The sequence below is a fragment of the Elephas maximus genome, chromosome 1, assembly GCF_024166365.1.
Source record: "Elephas maximus indicus isolate mEleMax1 chromosome 1, mEleMax1 primary haplotype, whole genome shotgun sequence".
Lineage (NCBI taxonomy): Eukaryota > Metazoa > Chordata > Mammalia > Proboscidea > Elephantidae > Elephas > Elephas maximus.
In genome coordinates this window covers 793085-816797 of record NC_064819.1, presented here as the reverse complement: position 1 = coordinate 816797, position 23713 = coordinate 793085, and the positions used below count along the sequence as shown (strand labels likewise).

General features: G+C 38.2%; 2 protein-coding genes across 2 annotated transcripts in view; one reads left to right on the top strand and one right to left on the bottom strand.

Moving 5' to 3' along the window:
• The window catches only part of SLC9C1 (solute carrier family 9 member C1), a 124607-nt gene that overhangs the window by 69340 nt on the left and 31554 nt on the right, over positions 1 to 23713 (top strand). Inside the window, exon 14 of the mRNA XM_049852884.1 lies at positions 8956 to 9151. Within this exon, the coding sequence (XP_049708841.1) occupies positions 8956 to 9151 (196 nt within the window). The remainder of the gene's footprint in view (positions 1 to 8955; positions 9152 to 23713) is intronic.
• Positions 1 to 23713, bottom strand: part of LOC126071864 (OX-2 membrane glycoprotein-like) — a 317661-nt gene that overhangs the window by 276889 nt on the left and 17059 nt on the right. The gene's annotated exons all lie outside the window — the stretch shown is intronic.

Here is a 23713-nt window from a genome sequence, read left to right as displayed (position 1 = left end):
CCTGTGTGGGCCTACTTCAGGAGAATAGGCCCTTGTAGGCAGACTCCAACTGTTTCAGCTGTGTAGCAGAGAGGTGGGTGTTTGATGTTTGACATTGCTTTGCCTACTAAACAGCATCCTCACCTACCCACATCAGGGGCCTAAGGACTGGTAGCTCCACTCAGGTCACCCAGCCTCCCACGATAGGAGTCCAAGCATAACTAGTATCTCCCAGTCCTAACAACCAAAAACATTGGGTGCCCATGGTCTGTATGCAGAACCCACACACCTGTAGGCTCTAGGGTTCAGGAATACACTTTCCTCAGAGACATGTGGGGGCAATTCTCAGCCCCCTGCCTTGTTCAGAGTGTGGCCCCTGCTGCAACCAAAAACCAGTGCCTACACCAATCACCCCTGCCCCTCTAAGACTGTAAGACAGGGCCTGTACCACACACTTGATGATCAGCTACCTGGAAACCTGAGCTGAATTCATACAAGAAAAGTGAATGGACTCCTAGACTAATATATCTGATAACAGCTCTAGCCATCTGGGGACAGAAAGTCAGAGCTCCAAAGGTGAAAATAATCAAGCTAGCTCACTCAAGCAATCCATTTTGGCATATCAAAACAAAACAAAGCAAGAAGCAAAGACACAGTAAACAAACATAAAATAAACTAATACAATAACTTATTGATGGCTTGGAGACAACAGTCAATATCAAGTCACATAAAGAAACAGACCATGATTGCCTCAACAAGCTTAAAACAAAGAATCCAGGGATCTTCTAGATGAAAGTACCTTCCTGGAACTACCAGAAGCAGAAGACAAAAGATTAATATACAGAACCCTTCAAGACATCAGGAAGGAAATGAGGCAATATGCAGAATAAGCCAAGGAACACACAGATAAAGCAATTGAAGAAATTAAAAAGATTTTTCAGGAATATAATGAAAAATTTAATAAGTTGGAAAAATCCATAGACAGCAATCAGAAATTCAGAAGACTGACAATAAAAGTACAGAATTAAACAACTCAATAGAAAGAGGAGCAGAATTGAACAAGTAAAAGCCAGAATTTCTGAACTTGAAGATAAATCACTTGGCACTAATATATTTGAAGGAAATCAGGTAAAAGAATTTTAAAAAATGAAGAAATCTTAAGAATCATGTGGGGCTCTATCAAGAGAAATAACTTGAAAGTGATTGGAGTACCAGAACAGGGACGGATAACAGAAAATACAAAGAGAATTTTTGAAGATTTGTTGCCAGAAGACTTCCCAGATACTGTGAAAGATGAGAAGATATCTATCCAAGATGCTCATCGAACTCCACATAAGGTGGATGTTAAAAGAAAGTCACCAAGACATATGATAAACTTGCCAAAACCAAAGATAAAGAGAGAATTTTAAGAGCAGCTTGGGATAAATGAAAAGTTACCTACAAAGGAGAGCCAATAAGAATAAGCTTTGACTACTTGGGAGAAACCATGCAGGCAAGGAGGCAATGGGATGACTTATTTTAAAAAAATTGAAGGAAGAAAATTTCCAGCCAAGAATCATATATCCAGCAAAACTGTCTCTCAAATATGAAGGTGAAATTAAGACATTTCCAGATAAAGTGAAGTTTAGGGAATTTGTAAAAACCAAACCAAAACTACAAGAAATACTAAAGGGAGTTCTTTGGTTAGAAAATCAATAATATCAGGTATCGACCCAAGACTAGAACACTGGACACAGCAATCAGAAGTCAACCCAGACAGGGAAATCAAAAAGACAAAGGAAGATTTAAAAAAAATTCTCAAAACAGGGTAACAACAATGTTATTATGTAAAAGAAGACAATATTAAAGCAATAAAGAGAGACTAAGACATGGAGCCATAGATCTTCCATATGGAGAGGAAGATATGACAATACAAAGAAATAAAATTTAGGTTTAAATTTAGAAAAATAGGGGTAAATAATAAGGTAACCACAAAGGAGACAAACTGTCCTACTTATAAAAATAAAATACAGGAAAAAAAATAGAGACTCACCAGAAACAAAATCAACAACAACAAATATGAGGAAAGAACAATATATAAAGATTATTTTTTACTCAGCACATAAAGTTAAGTGGGAAAAAGAAACTGTCAACACACAAAAAAAGACATCAAAATGATAGCACTAAATTCATACCTATGCATAATTATGCCTATTCTAAATGGACTAAATGCACCAAAAAAGAGACAGAGAGTGACAGAATGAATTAAAAAACATGATCCATCTATATGCTGCCTACAAGAGACACACCTTAGCCTTAGAGATACAAACAAACTAAAACTCAAAGGATAGAAAAAAAAATATATCAAGCAAACAACAATCATAAAAGAGCAGGAGAGGCAATATTAATTTCTGACAAAATAGACTTTAAAGTTAAATCCATCAAAAAGGATAAGGAATGACACTATATAATGATTAAAGGGACAATACACCAAGAAGATATAACCATATTAAATATTTATGCACCCAATGACAGGGCTGCAAGATACATAAAACAAACTCTATCAGCATTGAAATGTGAGATAGACAGCTCCACAATAATAGTAGGAGACTTCAACACACCACTTCTGGTGAAGGACAGGACATCCAGAAAGAAGCTCAGTAAAGACATGGAAGATCTAAATGCCAACAATCAACCAACTTGACCTCATAGACATATACAGAACTCTCCACCCAAAGGCAACCAAGTATACTTTCTTTTCTAGTGCACATGGAACATTCTCTAGAATAGACCACATATTAGGTCATAAAGCAAGCCTTAGCAGAATCCAAAACATTGAACTATCACAAACCATCTTCTCTGACCATAATGCCAAAAAAGTGGAAATCAATAACAGAAAAAGCAGGGAAAAGAAATCAAAGGCTTGGAAACTGAAAAATACCCTACTGAAAAAAAGACTGGATTATAGAAGACATTAAGAGTGGAATAAAGAAATTCATAGAATCCAATGAGAATGAAAACACTTCTTATCAGAGTCTTTGGGACACAGCGAAAACAGTGCTCAGAGGGCAATTTATATCAATAAATGCACACATCCAAAAAGAAGAAAGGGCCAAAATCAAAGAATTATCCCTACAACTTGAACAAATACAAAGAGAGCAACAAAAGAAAATCTCAGGCATCAGAAGAAAACAAATAATAAAAATTAGAGCAGAACTAAATGAAATCAAAAACAGAAAAACAATTGAAAGAATTAACAAGACCAAAAGCTGGTTCTTTGAAAAAATCAACAAAATGGATAAACCACTGGCCAAACTGACAAAAGAAAAACAGGAGAGGAAGCAAATAACCTGAACAAGAAATGAGATGGGCGATATTACAACAGACCCATCTGAAATTAAAAGAATCATATCAGATTACTATGAAAAATTGTACTCTAACAAATTTGAAAACCTAGAAGAAATGGATGAATTCCTAGAAACACACTACCTACCTAAATTAACACAAACAGAGGTAGAAAAACTAAATAAACCCATTATAAAAGATTGAAAAGACACTCAAAAAACTCCCAACAAAAAAAGGCCCTGGCCTGGACGGCTTCACTGCAGAGTTCTACCAAACTTTCAGAGATGAGTTAACACCACTACTACTAAAGGCATTTCAGAGCATAGAAAAGGATGGAATACTACCAAACTCATTCTATGAAGCCAGCATATCCCTGATACCAAAACCAGGTAAAGACACCACAAAAAAAGAAAATTACAGACCTATGTCCCTCATGAACTTAGATCCAGAAATCCTCAATGAAATTCTAGCCAGTAGAATTCAACAACATATCAAAAAAATAATTCACCATGACCAAGTGGGATTCATACCAGGTATGCAGGGATGGTTCAACATTAGAAAAACAATTAATGTAATCCTTCACATAAATAAAACAAAAGACAAGAATCACAAGATTTTATCAATTGATGCAGAAAAGACATTTGACAAAGTTCAACACCCATTCATGATAAAAACTCTCAGCAAAATAGGAATAGAAGGAAAAATCCCCAACATAACAAAGGACATTTATACAAAGCCAACAGCCAACAGCCAACATCGTCCTAAATGGAGAGAGCCTGAAAGCATTCCCCTTGAGATTGGGAATGAGACAAGTATTCCCTTTATCACTGCTCTTATTCAACTTTGTGCTGGAGGCCCTAGCCAGAGCAGTTAGGCTAGATAAGGAAATAAAGGGCATCCAGATTGGCAAGGAAGAAGTAAAATTTTCTCCGTTTGCAGACGACATGATCTTATGCATAGAAAACCCTAAGGAATCCTCAAGAAAACTACTGTAACTAATAAAAGAGTTCAGCAGAGTATCAGGATACAAGACAAACTTACAAAAATCAGTTGGATTCCTCTACACCAACAAAAAGAACATCGAAGTGGAAATCAGCAAATCAAAGACATTTACAATGGCCCCCAAGAAGATAAAATACTTAGGAATAAATCTTACCAGAGATGTAAAAGACTTATACAAAGAAAACTACAATACACTTCTGCAAGAAACCAAAAGAGACTTACATACGTGGAAAAACATACCTTGCTCATGGATAGGAAGACTTAACATTATAAAAATGTCTGTTCTACCAAAAGTGATCTACACATTTAATGCAATTCCAATCCAAATTCCAACAATGTTCTTTAATGAAATGGAGAAACAAATCACCAACTTCATATGGAAGGGAAAGAGGTCCCGGATAGGTAAAGCATTAGTGAAAAAGAAGAACAAAGTGGGAGGCCTTCCTCTACCTGGTTTTAGAACCTGTTATTCCACCACAGTAGTCAAAACACCTGGTACTGGTACAACAACAGACACATAGACCAATGGAACAGAATTGCGAATCCAGACATAAATCCATCCACATATGAGCAGTTGATATTTGACAAAGGCCCCAAAATAGTTAAATGGGGAAATGACAGTCTTTTTAACAAATGGTGCGGGCATAACTGGATATCCATCTGCAAAAAAATGAAACAAGACCCATACCTCACTCCATGCACAAAAATAAGCTCAAAATGGATCAAACACCTAAATATAAAATCTAAAACAATAAAGATCACAGAAGAAAAAATAGGGACAATGTTAGGAGTCCTAATACATGGCATAAACAGTATACAAAACATTGCTAACAATGCAGAAGGAAAACTAGATAACTGGGAGCTCCTAAAAATCAAACACCTATGCTCATCCAAAGACTTTACCAAAAGAGTGAAAAGATTACCTACAGACTGGGAAAAAGTTTTTAACTATGACATTTCTGATCAGCACCTGATCTCTAAAATCTACATGATACTGCAAAAACTCAACTGCAAAAAAACAATTAACCCAATTAAAAAATGGGCAAAAGATATGAACAGATACTTCACTAAAGAAGACATTCTGGTAGCTAACAGATACATGAGGAAATGCTCATGATCATGAGTCATTAGAGAAATGCAAATCAAAACTACAATGAGATTCCATCTCACTCCAACAAGGCTGGCATTAATCCAAAAAGCACAAAACAGTAAATGTTGGAGAGGCTGTGGAGAGATTAGAACACTTATACACTGCTGGTGGGAATGTAAAATGATACAACTACTTCAGAAATCAAATTGGCACTTCCTTAAAAAGCTAGAAATAGAACTACCATACGATCCAGCAATCCCACTCCTTGGAATATATCCTAGAGAAATAAGAGCCTTTACACAGACAGGTATATGCACACCCATGTTCATTGCAGCACTGTTTACAATAGCAAAAAGATACAAGCAACCAAGATGTCCAACAACGGATGAATGGATAAATAAATTATGGTATATTCACACAATGAAATACTATGCATTGATAAAGAACAGTGATGAATCTGTGAAACATTTCATAACATGGAGGAATCTGGAAGGCATTATACTGAGTGAAATTAGTCAGTTGCAAATGGACAAATATTGTATAAGACCACTATTAAAAGAATTCAAGAAATAGTTTAAAGAGAGAAGAAAATATTCTTTGATGGTTATGAGAGGAGGGAGGGAGGAAGGCTGGGAGAGGGGTATTCACTAATTAGATAATAGATAAGACCTACTTCAGGTGACAGGAAAGACAACACACAGTACAGGCGAGGTCAGCACAACTGGACTAACCCAAAAGCAAAGAAGTTTCCTGAACAAACTGAATGCTTCAAAGGCCAGCGAAGCAGGGGCAGGGGTTTGGGGACCACGGTTTTAGGGGACATCTAAGACGATTGGCATAATAGAATGTATTAAGAAAACATTCCGCATCCCACTTTGGAGAGTGGCGTCTGGGGTCTTAAACTCTAGCAAGCGGCCATCTAAGATGCATCAATTGATCTCAACCCACCTGGTCAGAGAAGAATGAAGCACACCAAGAACACAAGGTAATTATGAGCCCAAGAGACAGAAATGGCCACATAAACCAGAGTCTACATCAGCCTGAGGCCAGAAGAGCCAGATGGTGCTCGGCTACAACTGATGACTGCCCTGACAGGGAGCACAACAGAGAACCCCTGAGGGAGGAGGCGAACAGTAGGATGCAGACCCCAAATTCTCATAAAAAGACCAGACTTAATGGTCTGACTGAGACTAGAAGGACCCCGGTGGTCATGGCCCCCAGACCTTCTGTTGGCCCAGGACAGAAACCATTCCCAAAGGCAACTCTTCAGACAGGGACTGGACTGGACAAAGGGTTGGAGAGGGATTCTGGTAAGGAGTGAGCTTCTTGGATCAGGTGGACACTTGAGACTATGTTGACACCTCCTTCCTGGAGTGGAGATGAGAGGGAAGAGGGGGTTAGAAGCTGGTGAAATGGACATGAAAAGAGAGAGTGGAGGAACAGAGCGGGCTGTCTCATTAGGGGGAGAGCAATTGGGAGTATGTATCAAGGTGTATATGTTTTTGTGTGAGAAATTGACTTGATTTGTAAACTTTCACTTAAAGCAAAATAAAAATTTGTAAAAAAAAGTGTTGGTAACATTAGGGAACGGCAGAAGCCAGATGGCAGCAGTTAAATGCCAAGAAGTCAAGGTAGGCATACTTTCTTTTGTGGGCAGCAAACCAGGAGTGGCAACCCAGTTACCTTGACCTGTGGGACTTGTGGAAATGGCTAACAAGTAATGGTGAGTCAAACTGAGATATAGATGAACAGTTAACTAGGGAGTTGGTTGACTTGTCTAAAAAGAGAACTGGTGGGCAAAGGGGTAAGATCAACCAATGCAAAGAAAAATCATGATCCCTCAACCTTTTTCTAAGTCTCAATCAGCTCTCAGAACAAGGGCCCTTGCAAGAACACAAGTATATATTATAAATAGTCCCTCAATCTTTTCTAAAATGGACCTTCAGCCATTTTTTTTCTTAATTCCCAGACTTTTAGATATGGCATTTAAGTTGATGCTGATATCAAATACTTGAAATGTTATCACGGTCCTCAAGCTAGAGTGGGGTTTTTAGCAAGCTAGAGCACATAAGAAGTTTCTGGCCCAATCTGTCTCAGAGAGTCCAACATATGTACTTTGCAGTTTTTTTCCTCAGTCACTGAAAGTATAATTGGGATGACTATTCTTAATGTCTGGCTGAACACACCCATTGATTTTGACCTATGGAATAAGAATGATCATGATAAGAAGGACCCAGTGGTCCAATAGAACCCTTAGCCAAAATAGCAAATAAGAGGCAATAAAGCATTCCATGGAAGAATTACAGAAATTAGCGTCAACACTAAAGGAATTATGGGTCGTCCCATCACATCTCCTTCAATTCACCTGTCTGGCATAAACAAGATGGATTATAGTCAACCATAAAGTGCTTTGCCACGTGTGGTATTGCTAGAGAAGAGATTGAAGACATCCAGAAAAGCAGTGTGGAGACAGAGCTGAGAATGGGCAGGGGCGGTGCTACTTCAAAGCTAACAAGGCTGAGCCAACTGGCTTCTCCCTTACACAGACAGTGCCCAAGGCCTTGGAGGGCCCTATCCCTGTGATCACACGATCACATATTTTGGTATTCATAGTTTTCTCTTCTTTTTGTTAAATAGAACCCCAAATTATAAAAACCTCAGACCCTATATAACACAGATCCACCCTTAAGAAAGGGTAAATAATCTAGTACTTACCCAATCTTCAAAGCAATTCATTTCAGTTTTAACAATGATCAGATATTATTGTATTACATGAATAATTGAAATAATATAAAAAAACAAATCCCCCATCTATAATTTCACTCTGTAACATACTTGGTACAGAAATTGTTTTTCAAAGCATATACATACACATGCAAAGCTGAGAAGCTTCTGGTCCTGGGGAATATTGATGACAAGACCTTCCTCCAGAGCCAAGAAAGAGATAAAGCCTTCCTCTGGAGCTGATGCCCTGGATTTGGGCTTCTAGCCTACAAGACTGAGAGAAAAAACTTTGGTTTGTTAGAGCCATGCACTTTTGGTATTTCTGTGATAGCAGCACTGGACAACTAAGACACTGATGAGACAATGTTCAGAGAAGAAACAGCAAGTTGCAAAACAACATGTGTGGTATAATTCCTTTTGTGTTTATAGATAATGATTATAGAGACATTAAAAGATTGAAAGAATATCCAAACTGCTAATAGTAGTCATCTCTGAGCAGTGGAATTATTGGAAGGGTGGATTCTTTTATTTTTAAAATATTTCCAGTTTTAATTACCTGTCTTACACTCAAAACTCTCTTTACTAAAAAAGTAAAATAAAAACAAGAGATAAGGAAGGAGAGAAAGAAAGAAGGTAAACCAGCCTCAAGATGTTTAGCAGAGAAGGGAGTTAAACGGACAATGTCTAAAGCAGGATGCCAGAAAATGTTGACGAGTGTTGGCGGTTTCCCACAATTAAGCAGGGCTCTGTAGCTATTGATGATTGGAATAGAATTGAGTATGTAATGCAAATCATTTTATGCAATTCTTTTATCAGATCAAACTTACTTTTTACAGATATAGTTTGCTTCGTCTGTTCCATCAAATAGTATTTACTGAAGAATTTGAATATGTCGGATACCTTGTGATACTCATGAACCTGTTTCCTATCATAATTACTTGGATACCCATTTTAAATCAAATTTATGAGAAAGAATTAAGCCAAGTTAACTACTTTTTTCTTGGATTTTATGTCCTGGAGGCCCTACTTAAGGTAATCTAAAATTTGTGTGCCTGTGTGTCTGAGTGAACGGTGCCATTTATCTAACATGGAGACTTCCTAACTTGGCAAGCTTTTAACACTACATACAGACAACTTTTAAAGGACGTATGAAATTGTCTTTCACTTTTCAAAGCAAATATACTTTAATATTTAAAGTTAGTTCCGGGTGATTCAACAGAAAATATGCATGCTTTAAACATTGGTTTTGTATTTGCAAAAATTAATTTTAAAATCATATGTGTCAAAGACACAGAGTAAGTTTCAAAGTTACTGCCAATCTTCCTAAACTTATGCAGAGTGGTAAGTATGTGGATGTTCATTTTATTATTTTTATATAAGAAGGATAAACAGATATGTATATAGATAGGTATTTTTTATACTTGAGAAATATAACTTGATTTTTTAAATCCACCACAAAAGTAATTATTAAATGGTGAAAATGTATGATCACAAACTAATAATAATGCCGTGTCATATGAATCAACAAGTTGTAATATAAAACATTTGAGTTGGAATTGACTCAATGGCAACGGGTTTGTGTTTTTTTGGTTTTTATAGCCAGAAAGTATAAACAGAAGCATTACATCTATATTTGTTGTCATTGTTAGCAGCTGTTGAGTTGGCCCTCAACTCCTGGTGACACAGTGTGACAGAGTAAAATGACTCCGTAGAGTTTTCTTGGCTGTAATCATTATGGAAGCAGATTGCCAGGCCTTTTTTTCTATGGAGTGGCTGGGTAGGTTCGAACCACCAGCCATTAGGTAAGCAGCTGATTACAAACAGCTTGCACCACCCACACTCCTTACATCTGATATGTAGACAAAATAAATAAATCTCAAATCTTTACTAGGAAATTAAAATGCTACTACAGAACCATGATATTGGAAAAATGGAATCCAAATTCAGTCACATTGTACATAATAAATTCAAGGTTAGTGGGAAAGACCATAAGAGGTTGCATAAAATGAGGAAATAAAGCAAATAGGATTAAGGTGGGTAATAGAGTGAAGGTGATGGTGAAGACTCCTCTAAAATCATTTGTTGTTGTTGTCATTAGATGCCATCTAGTCGATTCTGACTCCTAACGACCCTGTGTACAACAGAACCAAACACTGCACTTTCCTCACAATCGTTGCTATGTTTGAGACCATTGTTGCAGCCACTGTGTCAGTCCATCTCATTGAGAGTCTTCCTCTTTTTCGCTGACCCTCTACTTTACCAAGCCCGATGTCCTTCTCCAGGGTCTGGTTCCTGCTGATAACATGTTCAAAGTACATGAGATGAAGTCTCACCATCCTTGCTTCTAAGGAGCATTCTAGCTGTACGTCTTCCAAGACAGATTTGTTTGTTCTTCTGGAGTCCACAGTATACGGAATATTTTTCACCAACGCCATAATTCAAAGACATCAATTCTCCTTCAGTCTTCCTTATTCATTGTCCGGCTTCGCAAGCACATGAGGTGATTGAAAACACCATGGCTTTGATCGGGCACACCATAGTCCTCAAAGTGACGTCTTTGTTTTTGAATACTTTAATGAGTTCTTTTGCAGCAGATTTACCCAACGCAATAATACATAGTTCGATTTCTTGTCTGCTGCTTCCATGGGCATTGATTGTGGATCTGAGTAAAATGAAATCCTTGACAACATCAGTCTTTTCTCCATTTACCATGATGTTGCTTATTGGTTCAGTTGTGAGGATTTTTGTTTTCTTTATGTTGAGGTGTAATCCATACTGAAAGCTGTAGTCTTTGACCTTCATCAGTAAGTGCTTCAAGTCCTCTTCACTTTCAGCAGGCAATGTTGTATCATCTGCATATTGCAGGTTGTTAATGAGTCTTCTGCGAACCCTGATGCCAAGTTCTTCATATACTCCACCTTCTCAGATTATTTGCTCAGCATACAGATTGATTAAGTATACTGAAAAGACACAATCCTGACACACATTTCCTGATTTTAAACCATGCAGTGTCCCCTTGTTCTGTTCAAACGACCGCCTGTTGGTCTATGAACTGGTTCCTCATGAGCACAATTACGTGTTCTGGAGTTCTCATTCTTTGCAATGTTATCCATAATTTGCTATGATCCACAGAGTCGAATGCCTTTGCATAGTCAATAAAACACGAGTAAACATCTTTCTGGTATTCTCTGCTTTCAGCCAATATCCATCTGACATCAGCAGTGATATCCCTTGTTCCATGTCCTCTTCTGAATCTGACTTGAACTTCTGGCAGTGCCGTGTAGATATGCTGCTGCAAGCACTTTTGAATGATCTTCAGCAAAATTTTACTTGTGTGTGATATTAATGATATTGTTTGATAATTTCCACATTCTATTGGATCACCTTTCTTTGGAATGGGTACAAATATGAATCTCTTCCACTCGATTGGCCAGGTAGCTATCTTCCAAATTTCTTGGCATAGCTGAGTGAGCACCTCCAGAGCAGCATCCATTTGTTGAAACATCTCAATTGGTATTCCATCAATTACTAGAGTCTTTTTTTCACCAATGCCTTCAAAGCATCTTGGACTTCTTCCTTCCGTACCGTCTGTTCTTGATCATATGCTGCCTCCTGAAATTGTTGGACATGGCCCAATTCTTTTTTGATACAGTGACTCTGTATTCCTTCCATCATCTTTTGATGCTTCCTGCATTGTTCAATATTTTGCCCATAGAATTCTTCAATATTGCAACTCGAGTCTTAAATTTTTTCTTCAGTTCTTTCAGCTTGAGAAATACCAACTTTGTTCTTCCCTTTTGGTTTTCTGACTCCAGGTTTTTGCACATTTCATTACAGTCCTTTATATTCTCAAGCCACCCGTTGAAATCTTCTGTTTAGCTCTTTTACATGATCATTTCTTCCTTTTGCTTTAGCTACTCGATGTACAAGAGTAAGTTTCAGAGTTTTTTCTGATATTCATTTTGGTCTTTTCTGTCTTTCATCATGCTTTCTTCATGTATGATGTCCTTGATGTCATTCTACAACTCATCTGGTCTTCAGTCATTAGTGTTCAATGAGTCAAATCTATTTTTTTTTTTATATATACTCAAAGTATTTTCTTCAGCTTCGACTTGAACTTGCATAGGAGGAATTGATAGTCTGTTCTGCAGTTGGCCACTGGTCTTGTTCTGACTGATTTTGAGCTTCTCCATCATCTCTTTCCACAGATATAGTTGATTTGATTCCTGGGTATTCCATCTGGTGAGGTCCATGTGTATAGTCACTTTTATGTTGTTGAAAAAAAGGTTTTTGCAATGAAGAAGTTGTAAGTCACCACAGTGTGGCAAAATGACAGACAAGTGGTAGAAAAAAATCATTTAGCATGCAACATAGTGAAAGAGTAATGAGCTGGGATTCAGGAGACCTTGGCTCTGGTTTTAGTTTTCTGTGACACAAGCTGTAAGTTGTTGACCAAGTTACTCAACTTTTCCAAACCTTAATTTCCTCCTCAATAAAATGACAGGGTTGGCCAAGAGACCTATGAAAATTTCTCTAGCTCTATTAGTCATTGTACTTTGCCAAGCTGAGCTTAATGCAATCACACCAATTTAAGACACTGTAACTGGACTGCAGATACATTACTGCATTTCATAGCAGAAAGGATACTTTCACTGATCACTCTTCCACATCTTTGAGCCAAAGGGTGGGCTTATCTGAGCTTCCAACCTTTCTTTGATAACTTCGCGTTCAACAAACCCTCCCTCATTTGAAGCTCAGGCTATCTTTTTTCACTGTGTTCTTCCTCTCCTGTGACCTCCAGATAACTCCTTCACATTTCTGAATACTTGGGATCTGAATAAAGCTTTGTTCTTTATACCAGTTCTCTTCAAGTTCCTTGCAGAATGATCCAACCAATACTCTATTTCAGTAACAGGGAAATGAGACATCTACAGAGGCTAAATGGTGAATTGGGCAGGAACACACAAGACCAGGATCTGGTCTTCTGGGTCCCAGGTTCAGACATTGAGTTTTCTCAGTCTGATCAAATGTGAGTAGGCTTAAGGGAAATGGTTCTCTACCACCGTAAAATATAAGGTTCTGCTTATAAGCAAGTATGGCAGTTTCTCAATTTATAATGGACCATGTGCATTTTCCCTGGGACAAGAATATGTGTGTCTCCTACACTTTCTTGGAAACAGAGTGAGGTGAGGGTAGATGTACCAGGCTGATAAAGAAGACAAATTAATCAAAATTACAAATACATATTCTAAGTATTATAATAAAGGTATATATAGGATGCTATGGGAACAAAACAGAGCCATGGTGGTGCATTGGTTAAGTACTCGAGTGCTAACCAAAAGATCAACTGTTCAAACCCACCAGGGGCTCCTTGGGGGAAAAGACATGGTGGTATGCTCCCGTAAAAAGTAAAACAAAACAAAACAAAACAAAAAGACCCATTGCTATTGAGTTGATTCTAACTCATAAAAAAAAATAACAGAGTTGAACTGCTCCATAAGGTTTTCGAGGGGTGGCTGGTGGATTTGAACTGCTGACCCTTTGGTTAGCAGCCTGAACTCTTAACCATTTCACCACCAGGTTTCCCATAAAGATTACAGCCTAGGAAATTCCATGGGCAGTTCTGCTCTCACATGGGGTCGATATGAGTTGCAATCAACTCATCAGCAAAACAACAACAGGAAACAAACAGAAGGGGTTCCTTACACAGAATAGTTGAGTCCAGATAGGGAGGCTTTCAAAGGAAGATTTGAGTTGAATCCTGAACAATGAATAGGAGTTAAAGAAGAGAATGACTACAGGGCATTCAGGAAAACAGAGGCAGCAATGCGACATGTGTCAGGGACGTCATTCTCCTGACTGAAGTTTAAGGATGGGCAGGTTGTGGTGGATGTTGGTTAATTCAGAACTCTACTAGAAACCCATATGGAAAATGAGGCAGGAGACATAGACATGAATTGAATAGTCATGAGCCTCATAGGTCATGCTGTCTATCTATTTCCGTGACCTCAACTACCATTCATAATCTAAGGATTCTCGAATTCATCTTTCTCACTCAAATTTTATCCAGAACCTCAGGCAATGTGCTGTATTTTTTAGGCAACAAGCAACCTCCACCACAAGGTATGACACTAGTCCACGGTGGTGGTGGTGGGGGGGGACGTGGAGGGCATAGCCAGCAAACAAACACAGAAGGTGTGCGTTATTTGTGTAAAAATACAGTAGAAAACTGCTGACTGGATCTCTCGGGCAAAAATACTTTGCAATCATCACAAACAACATGTTCCAAACAAATTTATCTTCTCTAAACCCATTCTTAATTCAGAACTCTACTGGAAACCCAGTTTCCCAAGCTGGAATCCACAATTATCTTTGCCATCTTCCACTCTCTCAGCTATAGAAAGTTTTCAATAAACTTTTTTTTTTCAAATAAAGAACGAATACATGAATGAACTATCATTAAATAACAGTTATGCTGAATATTTTCTCACTTGGAATAGATGCTTCAATGTTTTAACCATTTTCATTGTGAACTAACATAATCATTTAGTACCAAAGGAAAAAAAAACATACCTTCGAGTCGATTCCAACTCATAGAGACCCTATAGGACAGAGTAGAACTGCCCCACAGAATTTCCAAGGAGTGCCCGCTGGATTTGAACTCCCGACCCTTTGGTTAGCAGCTGAGGCACTTAACCACTACACAACTAGGGTTTCCAATCATTTAGTAGCATGAGTACTATTTTAATTTGTTGATGTTGTTCTTAGGTGCCGTTGACTCGGTTCCGACTCATAGCAACCCTATGCACAACAGAACGAAACACTGCCCAGTCCTGAGCCATCCTTACAATCGTTGTTATGCTTGAGCTCATAGTTGCAGCCACTGTGTCAATCCACCTCGTTGAGGGTCTTCCTCTTTTCCACTGACCCTGTACTCTGACAAGCGTGTTGTCCTTCTCCAGGGACTGATCCCTCCTGACAACATGTCCAAAGTATGTAAGATGCAGTCTTGCCATCCTTGCCTCTAAGGAGCATTCTGGCTGTACTTCTAAGACAGATTTGTTTGTTCTTTTGGCAGTCCACGGTATATTCAATATTCCTCACCAACACCACAATTCAAAGGCGTCAATTCTTCTTAAAAAAAAAAAAAAAAAGGTCTTCTTTATTCATTGTCCAGCTTTCACATGCATATGATGCGATTGAAAATACCATGGCTTGGGTCAGGCACACCTTACTCTTTAAGGTGACATCTTTGCTCTTCAACACTTTGAAGAGGTCCTTTGTAGCAGATTTACCCAATGTAATGTGTCCTTTGATTTCTTGACTGCTGCTTTCATGGCTGTTGATTGTGGATCCAAGAAAAATGAAATCCTTGACAACTTCAATCTTTTCTCTGTTTTTCATGATGTTGCTCATTGGTGCAGTTGTGAGGATTTTTGTTTTCTTTATGTTGAGGTGTAATCCATACTGAAGGCTGTGGACTTTGATGTTCGCTAGTAAGTACTTCAAGTCCTCTTCACTTTCAGCAAGCAAGGTTGTGTCATCTGCATAATGCAGGTTGTTAATGAGTCTTCCTCCAATCCTGATGCCCTGTTCTTCTTCATACAGTCCAGCTTCTCGGATTATTTGCTCAGCATACAGATTGAATAGGTATGGTGAAAGAATACAACCCTGATGCACATCTTTCCTGACTTTAAACCAATCAGTATCCCCTCGTTCTGTCTGAACAACTGCCTCTTGATCTATGTAAAGTTTCCTCCTGAGCACAATTAAGTGCTCTGGAATTCCCATTCTTCGCAATGTTATTCATAGTTTGTTATGATCCACACAGTCGAATGCCTTTGCGTAGTCAATAAAACACAGGTAAACATCCTTCTGGTATTCTCTGCTTTCAGCCAGGATCCATTTGACATCAGCAATGATATCCCTGCTTCCATGTCCCTCTTCTGAAACTGGCCTGAATTTCTGGCAGTTCCCTGTCAATATACTGCTGCAGCAGTTTTTGAATGATCTTCAGCAAAATTTTGCTTGTGTGTGATATTAATGATATTGTTCTATAATTTCCACATTTGGTGAGATCACCTTTCTTGGGAATAGGCATAAATATGGATCTCTTCCAGTCAGTTGGCCAGGAAGCTGTCTTCCATATTTCTTGGCATACCTGAGTGAGCACCTCCAGCACTGCATCTGTTTGTTGAAACATCTCAATTGACATTCCATCAATTCCTAGAGCCTTGTTTTTCACCAGTGCCTTCAGAGCAGCTTGGACTTGTTCCTTCAGTACCATCGGTTCCTGATCCTATGCCACCACTTGAAATGGTTGAACATTGACTAATTCTTTTTGGTATAATGACTCTGTGTATTCCTTCCATCTTCTTTTGATGCTTCCTGCTTCATTTAATATTTTCCCCATAGAATCCTTCGCTATTGCAACTGGAGGCTTGAATTTTTTCTTCAGTTCTTTCGGCTTGAGAAACACCGAGCGTATTCTTCCCTCTTGGTTTTCCATCTCCAGCTCTTTGCACGTGTCATTATAATACTTTACTTTCTCTTCTTAAGATGCCCTTTGAAATCTCCTGTTCAGTTCTTTTACTTCATCAATTCTTCCTTTTGCTTTAGCTGCTCGACGTTGGAGAGCAAGTTTCAGAGTCTCCTCTGACATCCATCTTGGTCTTTTCTTTCTTCCTGTCTTTTCAATGACCTCTTGCTTTCTTCATGGATGATGTCCTTCCACAATGCATCTGGTCTTCGGTCACCAGTGTTCAATGCATCAAATCTCATCTTCAGATGGTCTCTAAGTTCAGGTGGGATATATTCAAGGTCATATTTTGGCTCTCGTGGACTCACTCTGATTTTCTTCAGTTTCAGCTTCAACTTGCATAGGAGCAATTGATGGTCTGTTCCACAGTTAGCCCCTGGCCTTGTTCTGACAGATAATATTGAGCTTTTCCATTGCTTCTTTCCACAGATTTGATTTGGTTTGATTTCAAATTTCAATTTGATTTCTCTGTGTTCCATCTGGCGAGGTCCATGTGTATAGTCGCCATTTATGTTGGTGAAGGAAGGTATTTCCAATGAAGAAGTCATTGGTCTTGCAAAATTCTATCATTTGATCTCCGGCGTTGTTTCTATCACCAAGGCCATATTTTCAAACTACTGATCCTTCTTCGTTGTTTCCAACTTTCGCATTCCAACCACCAGTAATTATCAATGCATCTTGATTGCATGTTCGATCAATTTCAGACTGTGGCAGCTCATAAAAATCTTCTATTTCTTCATCTTTGGCCCTAGTGGTTGGTGCAAAAATTTGAATAACAGTCATATTAACTGGTCTTGCTTGTAGGTGTATGGATATTATCCTATCACTGACAGCATTGTACTTCAGGATACATTTTGAAACGTTCTTTTTGACGATGAATGCAACACCATTCCTTTTCGAGTTGTCATTCCCAGCATAGTAGACTATATGATTGTCTGACTAAAATGGCCAATACCAGTCCATTTCAGCTCACTGATGCCTAGGATATCGATGTTTATGTGTTCCATTTCATTTTTGATGATTTCCAATTTTCCTAGATTCAAACTTCATACATTCTAGGTTCCGATTATTAATGAATGCTTGCAGCTGTTTCTTCTCATTTTGAGGCATGCCACATCAGCAAATGAAGGTCCCAAAAGCTTTACTCCACCCATGTCATTAAGGTCGACTCCACTTTGAGGAGCAGCTCTTCCCCAGTCATCTTTTGAGTGCCTTCCAACCTGGGGGGGCTCATCTTCCAACACTATATCAGAGAATGTTCCACTGCTATTCATAAGGTTTTCACTGGCTAATGCTTTTCCGTAGTAGACTGCCGGGTCCTTCTTCTTAGTCTGTCTAAGTCTGCAAGCTCAGCTGAAACCTGTCCTCCATGGGTGACCTGCTAGTATGTGAATACCGGTGGCATAGTTTCCAGCATCACAGCAACATGCAAGCCCCCACAGTACGACAAACTGACAGACACGTGGGGATATTTTAACATGTTTAAATTTAAATCATCATTTTTAAGAAAGACAGATGTTATGGTATTAAACCATCAGAGTAGGTCACAATTCCAAAATATTTAGAAATACCTTATTCCAGTATTTTAAGTTCAGAGATGAATTGTTATATGAATCAGTGTTAAGGCAGAGTAAGATAAAACTTCTTTTTTTGGAAGAATCCTATAAGAGATCTCTAATGTAGAAATATATGTTTATGGAGTGGAAAAAAAAAATTCTATTGCTATGTAGTCGGTTCCGACTCATAGCAACCCTATATGGTGAAGCATTCATAGTTTCTGAAATATACTTCGAACATGCATGTATTGATAAAGACTACAAAAAAAAAAAAAAAACTTTTTTTCTTTTACAACAAATATATTTTGTTAGCCCTACAAACAAATATATTTACTGAAATCAAGAGGAGCGTTGGTATACTTGCCAAGATAATTCTGACAAAATGTTTTCTTTTGCTTGATTTATAGAGATACCAAAATGTCCTTTTATTCAGCATCATCACAGAGTACAAGTATACAATTGAATTTAGTGAATGAAGCATAACCTTTTTTTTTTTTAACTTTACTGTCCTTTAGGTGAAAGTTTACAGCTCAATTTAGTTTCTCGTTCAAAAATTTATACATGTATTGTTTTGTGGCATTGGTTGCAATCCCCACAATGTGACAGCACTCTCCCCACTTTCACCCCAGGTTCACCCGTGTCCATTCATTCATGTCCCTCCCTGCCTACTCATCTTAATTTGGGGCAGAAGTTGCCCATTTGGTCTTGTATATTTGATTACAGCATGTTCCTTCCGTGCGTTATTGTTTGTTTTATGGGCCTGTCTAATCTTTGTCTAAAAAGTGGGCTTCAGGAATGGCTTCAGTTCTGTTAGCAGAGTGTCTGGGAGTTATAGTCTCAGGTGTTCCTCCAGTCTCTGTTAGACCAATAAGTCTGGACTTTTTTTGTGAATTTGAATTTTGTTCTACATATTTCTCCTGCTCTATCCGGAATGCTCTATTGTGATCCCTGTCAGAGCAGTAGGTGGTGGCAGCCAGGCACCATCTAGTTCTTCTGGGCTCAGGCTGGTGGAGGCTGTGTTTCATGTGGTCCTTTAGTCCTTTGGGCTAATATTTTCCTTGTGTCTTTGATTTTCTTTTTTCTCCTTTGCTCCAGACAGAATGGGACCAATAGATGTGTCTTAGATGGCCACTCACAAGCTTTTAAGATCTCAGACACTACTCACGAAAGTAGGACGTAAAATATTTTCTTTATGAACTATATTAAGGCATAACCTTTTAATAAAGAAAACTTTAAATCTTGTACTACTTTAATGAAAATCTTGCTTGAATGTATCACATCAATCGTGCTATAACATGTTCTTGATTATTCAGTATCACCATTGTGGATATCAACCATAAAATGCTGTGAGATGGGATGCAACCCACGGGATTACTGTGTTCAGGGCTGTTTGTTTTAAACTAAAGGACCCTGACACACTATTTTTTGCTGGAATTCGTCTGCCTTTCCACTGCTGGCTTTTACTGGTGTCATTTTACTTTTTTCCAGTGTCATTATATAAATCCATTTCTTCTCACTTATACCCGTACTATATAACTCTCTGCCATCAAGTCAATTTTTTGTTTCTTTTCTTTTTTTTTTTTTAATTGTGCTTTAGGTGAAAGTTTACAACTCAAGTTAATTTCTCATACAAAAATTTATACACATATTGTTATGCGACATTAGTTGCAATCCCTATAATGTGACAGCACACTCCCGGTTTCCATTCTGGGTTTCTTGTGTCCATTCAATCAGTTCCTGTCCCTTCCTGCCTTCTCATCCTGCCTCCTGACACGAGCCCCCCATTTGTTCTCGTTTATCTGCTTGAACTAAGAAGCACACTCTTTACGGGTATTATTTTATGTTTTATAGTCTAGTCTAATCTTTGTCCAAAGAGTGGGCTTCAGGAATGATTTTAGTTGTGGGTTAATAGAGTGTCCAGGGGCCGTGGCTTCAGGGGTTCCTCCAGTCTCAGTCAGACCATTAAGTCTGGTCTTTTTATGTGAATTTGTTCTGCTCTACACTTTTCGGCCACTATGTCAGGGACTCTTTGTTGTGTTCCCTGCCTGGGCAGTCCTTAACATAGCGGGGCACCATCTAGTTTTCTGATCTCAGGCTGATGTGGCCCTTTTGTCTCTTGGGTTAGTATCTTCCTTGTGTCTTTGGTGTTCTTCATTCTCCTTTGCTCCAAATGGGCTGGGACCAATTGATGCATCTTAGATGGCACCTCACACGCTTTTAAGACCCCAGATACTGCTCACCAAAGTGGGATGCAAAACATTTTCTTAATAAACTTTGTAATGCCGGTTGACCTAGATGTTCCCTGAAACCATGGTCCCTAGACTCCAGCCCTACCTACTCTGTCCCCCAAAGTATTTGGTTGTGTTCAGGAAACTTCTTAGCTTTTGTTTAGTCCAATTGTGTTGACTTTCCCTTTATTGAGTATTGTCCTTCCCTTCACCTAAGGTGATTCTTGTCTACTGTCTAGTTAGTGAATCCCACTCTTCCTCCTCTCCACCCTTGTAACCATCAAAGAATGTTTTCTTCTGTGTTTAAACCTTTTTTAGAGTGCTTTTAATAGTGGTCTCATACAATATTTGTCCTTTTGTGACTAATTTCATTCAGCATAATACCCTCTAGCTTCATCCATGTTGTGAGAAGGTTTACAGATTCGTCATCGTTCTTTATCATCATGTAGTATTCCATTGTGTGTAAAAAACAGCACAATTTGTTTATCCATCTGTTGATGGGCACCTGGGTTGTTTCTGTCTTTTGGCTGTTGTGAACAGTGATGCAATCAACATTAGTGTGCCTATATCTGTTCATGTGACTGCTTTTATTTCTCTAGGATATATTCCAAGGAGTGGGATTGCTGGATGATATGGAACTTCTATTTCTAGCTTTTTAAGGAAGTGCCAAATCGAATTTCAGAGTGGTTGTACCATTTTACATTCCCACCAGCAGTGCATAAGTGTTCCAGTGTCTCCACAATCTCTCCAACACTTATTATTTTGTGTTTTTTGGGTTAGTGCCAGCCTTGGTGGGGTGAGATGGTATTGCATTATAGTTTTGATTTGCATTTCTTTAATGGCTAATGATCATGAGCATTTTCTCATGTATCTGTTAGCCACCTGAATGGCTTCTTTGGTGAAGTCTCTGTTCATATCCTTTGCCCGTTTTTTAATTGGGTTATTTGTCTTTTTGTTGTTGAGGTGTTGCAGTATCTTGCAGATTTTAGAGATTAGACCCCTACTGGATATGTCATAGCCAAAATTTTTTTCCCAGTCTGTAGGCTCTCTTTTTACTCTTTTACTGCAGGCTTTTGATGAGCCTAAGTGTTTTTATTTTTAGGATCTCCCAGTTATCTAGTTTCTCTTCTGGTATTTGTGCATTGTTATGGTTTGTATTCTGTTTATGCTGTATATTAGGGCTCCCAGTGTTGTCCCTATATTGTTTCTTCCATGATCTTTATCGTTTTACATTTTATGTTAAGTCTTTGATCCATTTCAAGTTAGTTTTTGTACATGGTGAGAGATGTGGCCCTTGTTTCATTTTTTTGCAGAAGGATATCCAGTTATGCCAGCACCATTTGTTAAAGAGACGGTCTTTTCCCCATTAATGGACTTTGGGCCTTTGTCAAATATCAATTGCTCATACCCATTGTCTTCAAGTTGATTCCAACTCATAGCAACCCTATAGGACAGAGTAGAACTGCCCATAAGGTTTCCAAGGAGCACTTGATGGATTTGAACTACTGACCTTTTGGTGAGCAGCCATAGCTTTTAACCACTACTCTTTCCCAACTGCTCACAGATGGATGAATTTACATCTGGGTTATGAATTCTGTGGCATTGGTCTATGTATCTCTTGTTGTACCAGTACCAGGCTGTTTTGACTACCATGGCAGTATAGTAGGCTCTAAAATCAGGTACTGTGAGGCCTCCAACTTTGCTCTTCTTCTTCAGTAGTGCTTTATGTATCCAGGACCTTTTCCTGTCCCATATGAAGCTGGTGATATGTTCTTCCATCTTGTTAAAAAAATGTCATTGGAATTTGTATGAAGATTGCATTGTATCTGTAGATAGCTTTGGGTAGAATTGACATTTTCACAATGTTGAGTCTTCTTATCCATGAGCATGGTATATTTTTTCACTTTTGTAAGTCTCTTTTGGTTTCTTGCAGTAGTGTCTTGCAGTTTTGTTTTTTTTTTTTGTATAGGTCTTTTACATCTCTGATCAGGTTTATTCCTAAGTATTTTATCTTCTTGGGGGCTATTATAAATTGTATTGATTTGGTAATTTCTTTTTTGAAATTCTCTTTGTTGGTGTAGAGGAATCCAACTGAGGTTTCAATGTTCATTTTCTATCCTGACACTTTGCTGAACTCTTCTATTAGTTCCAGTAGTTTTCTTGCGGATCCTTTGGGGTTTTCTGTGTATAAGATCATATCATCTGTGACTAGGGATATTTTTACTTCTTTCTTACCAATTTGGATGCCCTTTGTTTCTTTTTCTTGTCTTATTGTTCTGGCTAGAACCTCCAGCACAATGTTGAATAAGAGCAGTGATAAAGGACATCCTTGTCTGGTACCCATTCTCAAGGGGAATGCTTGCAGTCTTTCTCCATTTAGGGTGATGCTGGCTGTTGGCTTTGTATAAACGCCCTTTATTATGTTGAGGAATTTCCCATCTATTCCTGTTTTGCTGAGAGTTTTTATCATGAATGGGTGTTGGCCTTTGTCAAATGCTTTTTTTGCATCAGTTCATAAGATCGTGTGCTTTTTTGTTTCATTTATGTGATGGATTACATTAACTGTTTTTCTAATGTTGAACCTTCCCTGCGTAACTGTTATGAATCCCACTTGGTCATGATGAATTATTTTTTGATATGTTGTTGAATTCTATTGGCTAGAATTTTGTTGAAGATTTTTGCATCTATGTTCATGAGAGATAATGGTCTATAATTTTCTCTCTTTTTTTTTGTGGAGTCTTTACCTGGCTTTGTCATCAGGGTTATGCTGGCTTCATAGAATGAGTTCAGGAGTATTCCATCTTTTTCTATGCTCTGAAATACCTTAGTAGTAGTAGTGTTAACTCTTCTCTGAATGTTTGGTAGAATTCTCCAGTGAAGCCATCAGGGCCAGAACTATTTTTTTTTGGTGGGGGGGAGGGAGTTTTTTTTTTTTTTAACTACGTCTTCAATCTCTTCTTTTGTCATAGGTTTATTTAGTTTTTCTACCTCGGTTTGCGTTACTCTAAGTAGGTAGTGTGTTTCTAGAAATTTCTCCATTTCCTCTAGGTTTTCAAATTTGTTGAAGTAAAATTTTTCATAGTATTTTGTTATGATCCTTTTAATTTCATTTGGGTCTGTTGTGATATCTCCATCTCATTTCTTATTTGGGTTATTTTCTTTCTCTCCTGTTTTTCTTTTGTCAGGTTGGCCAATGGTTTATCAATTTTGTTGATCTTTTCAAAGAACTAGCTTTCAGTCTTATTAACTCTTTCAATTGTTTTTCTACTCT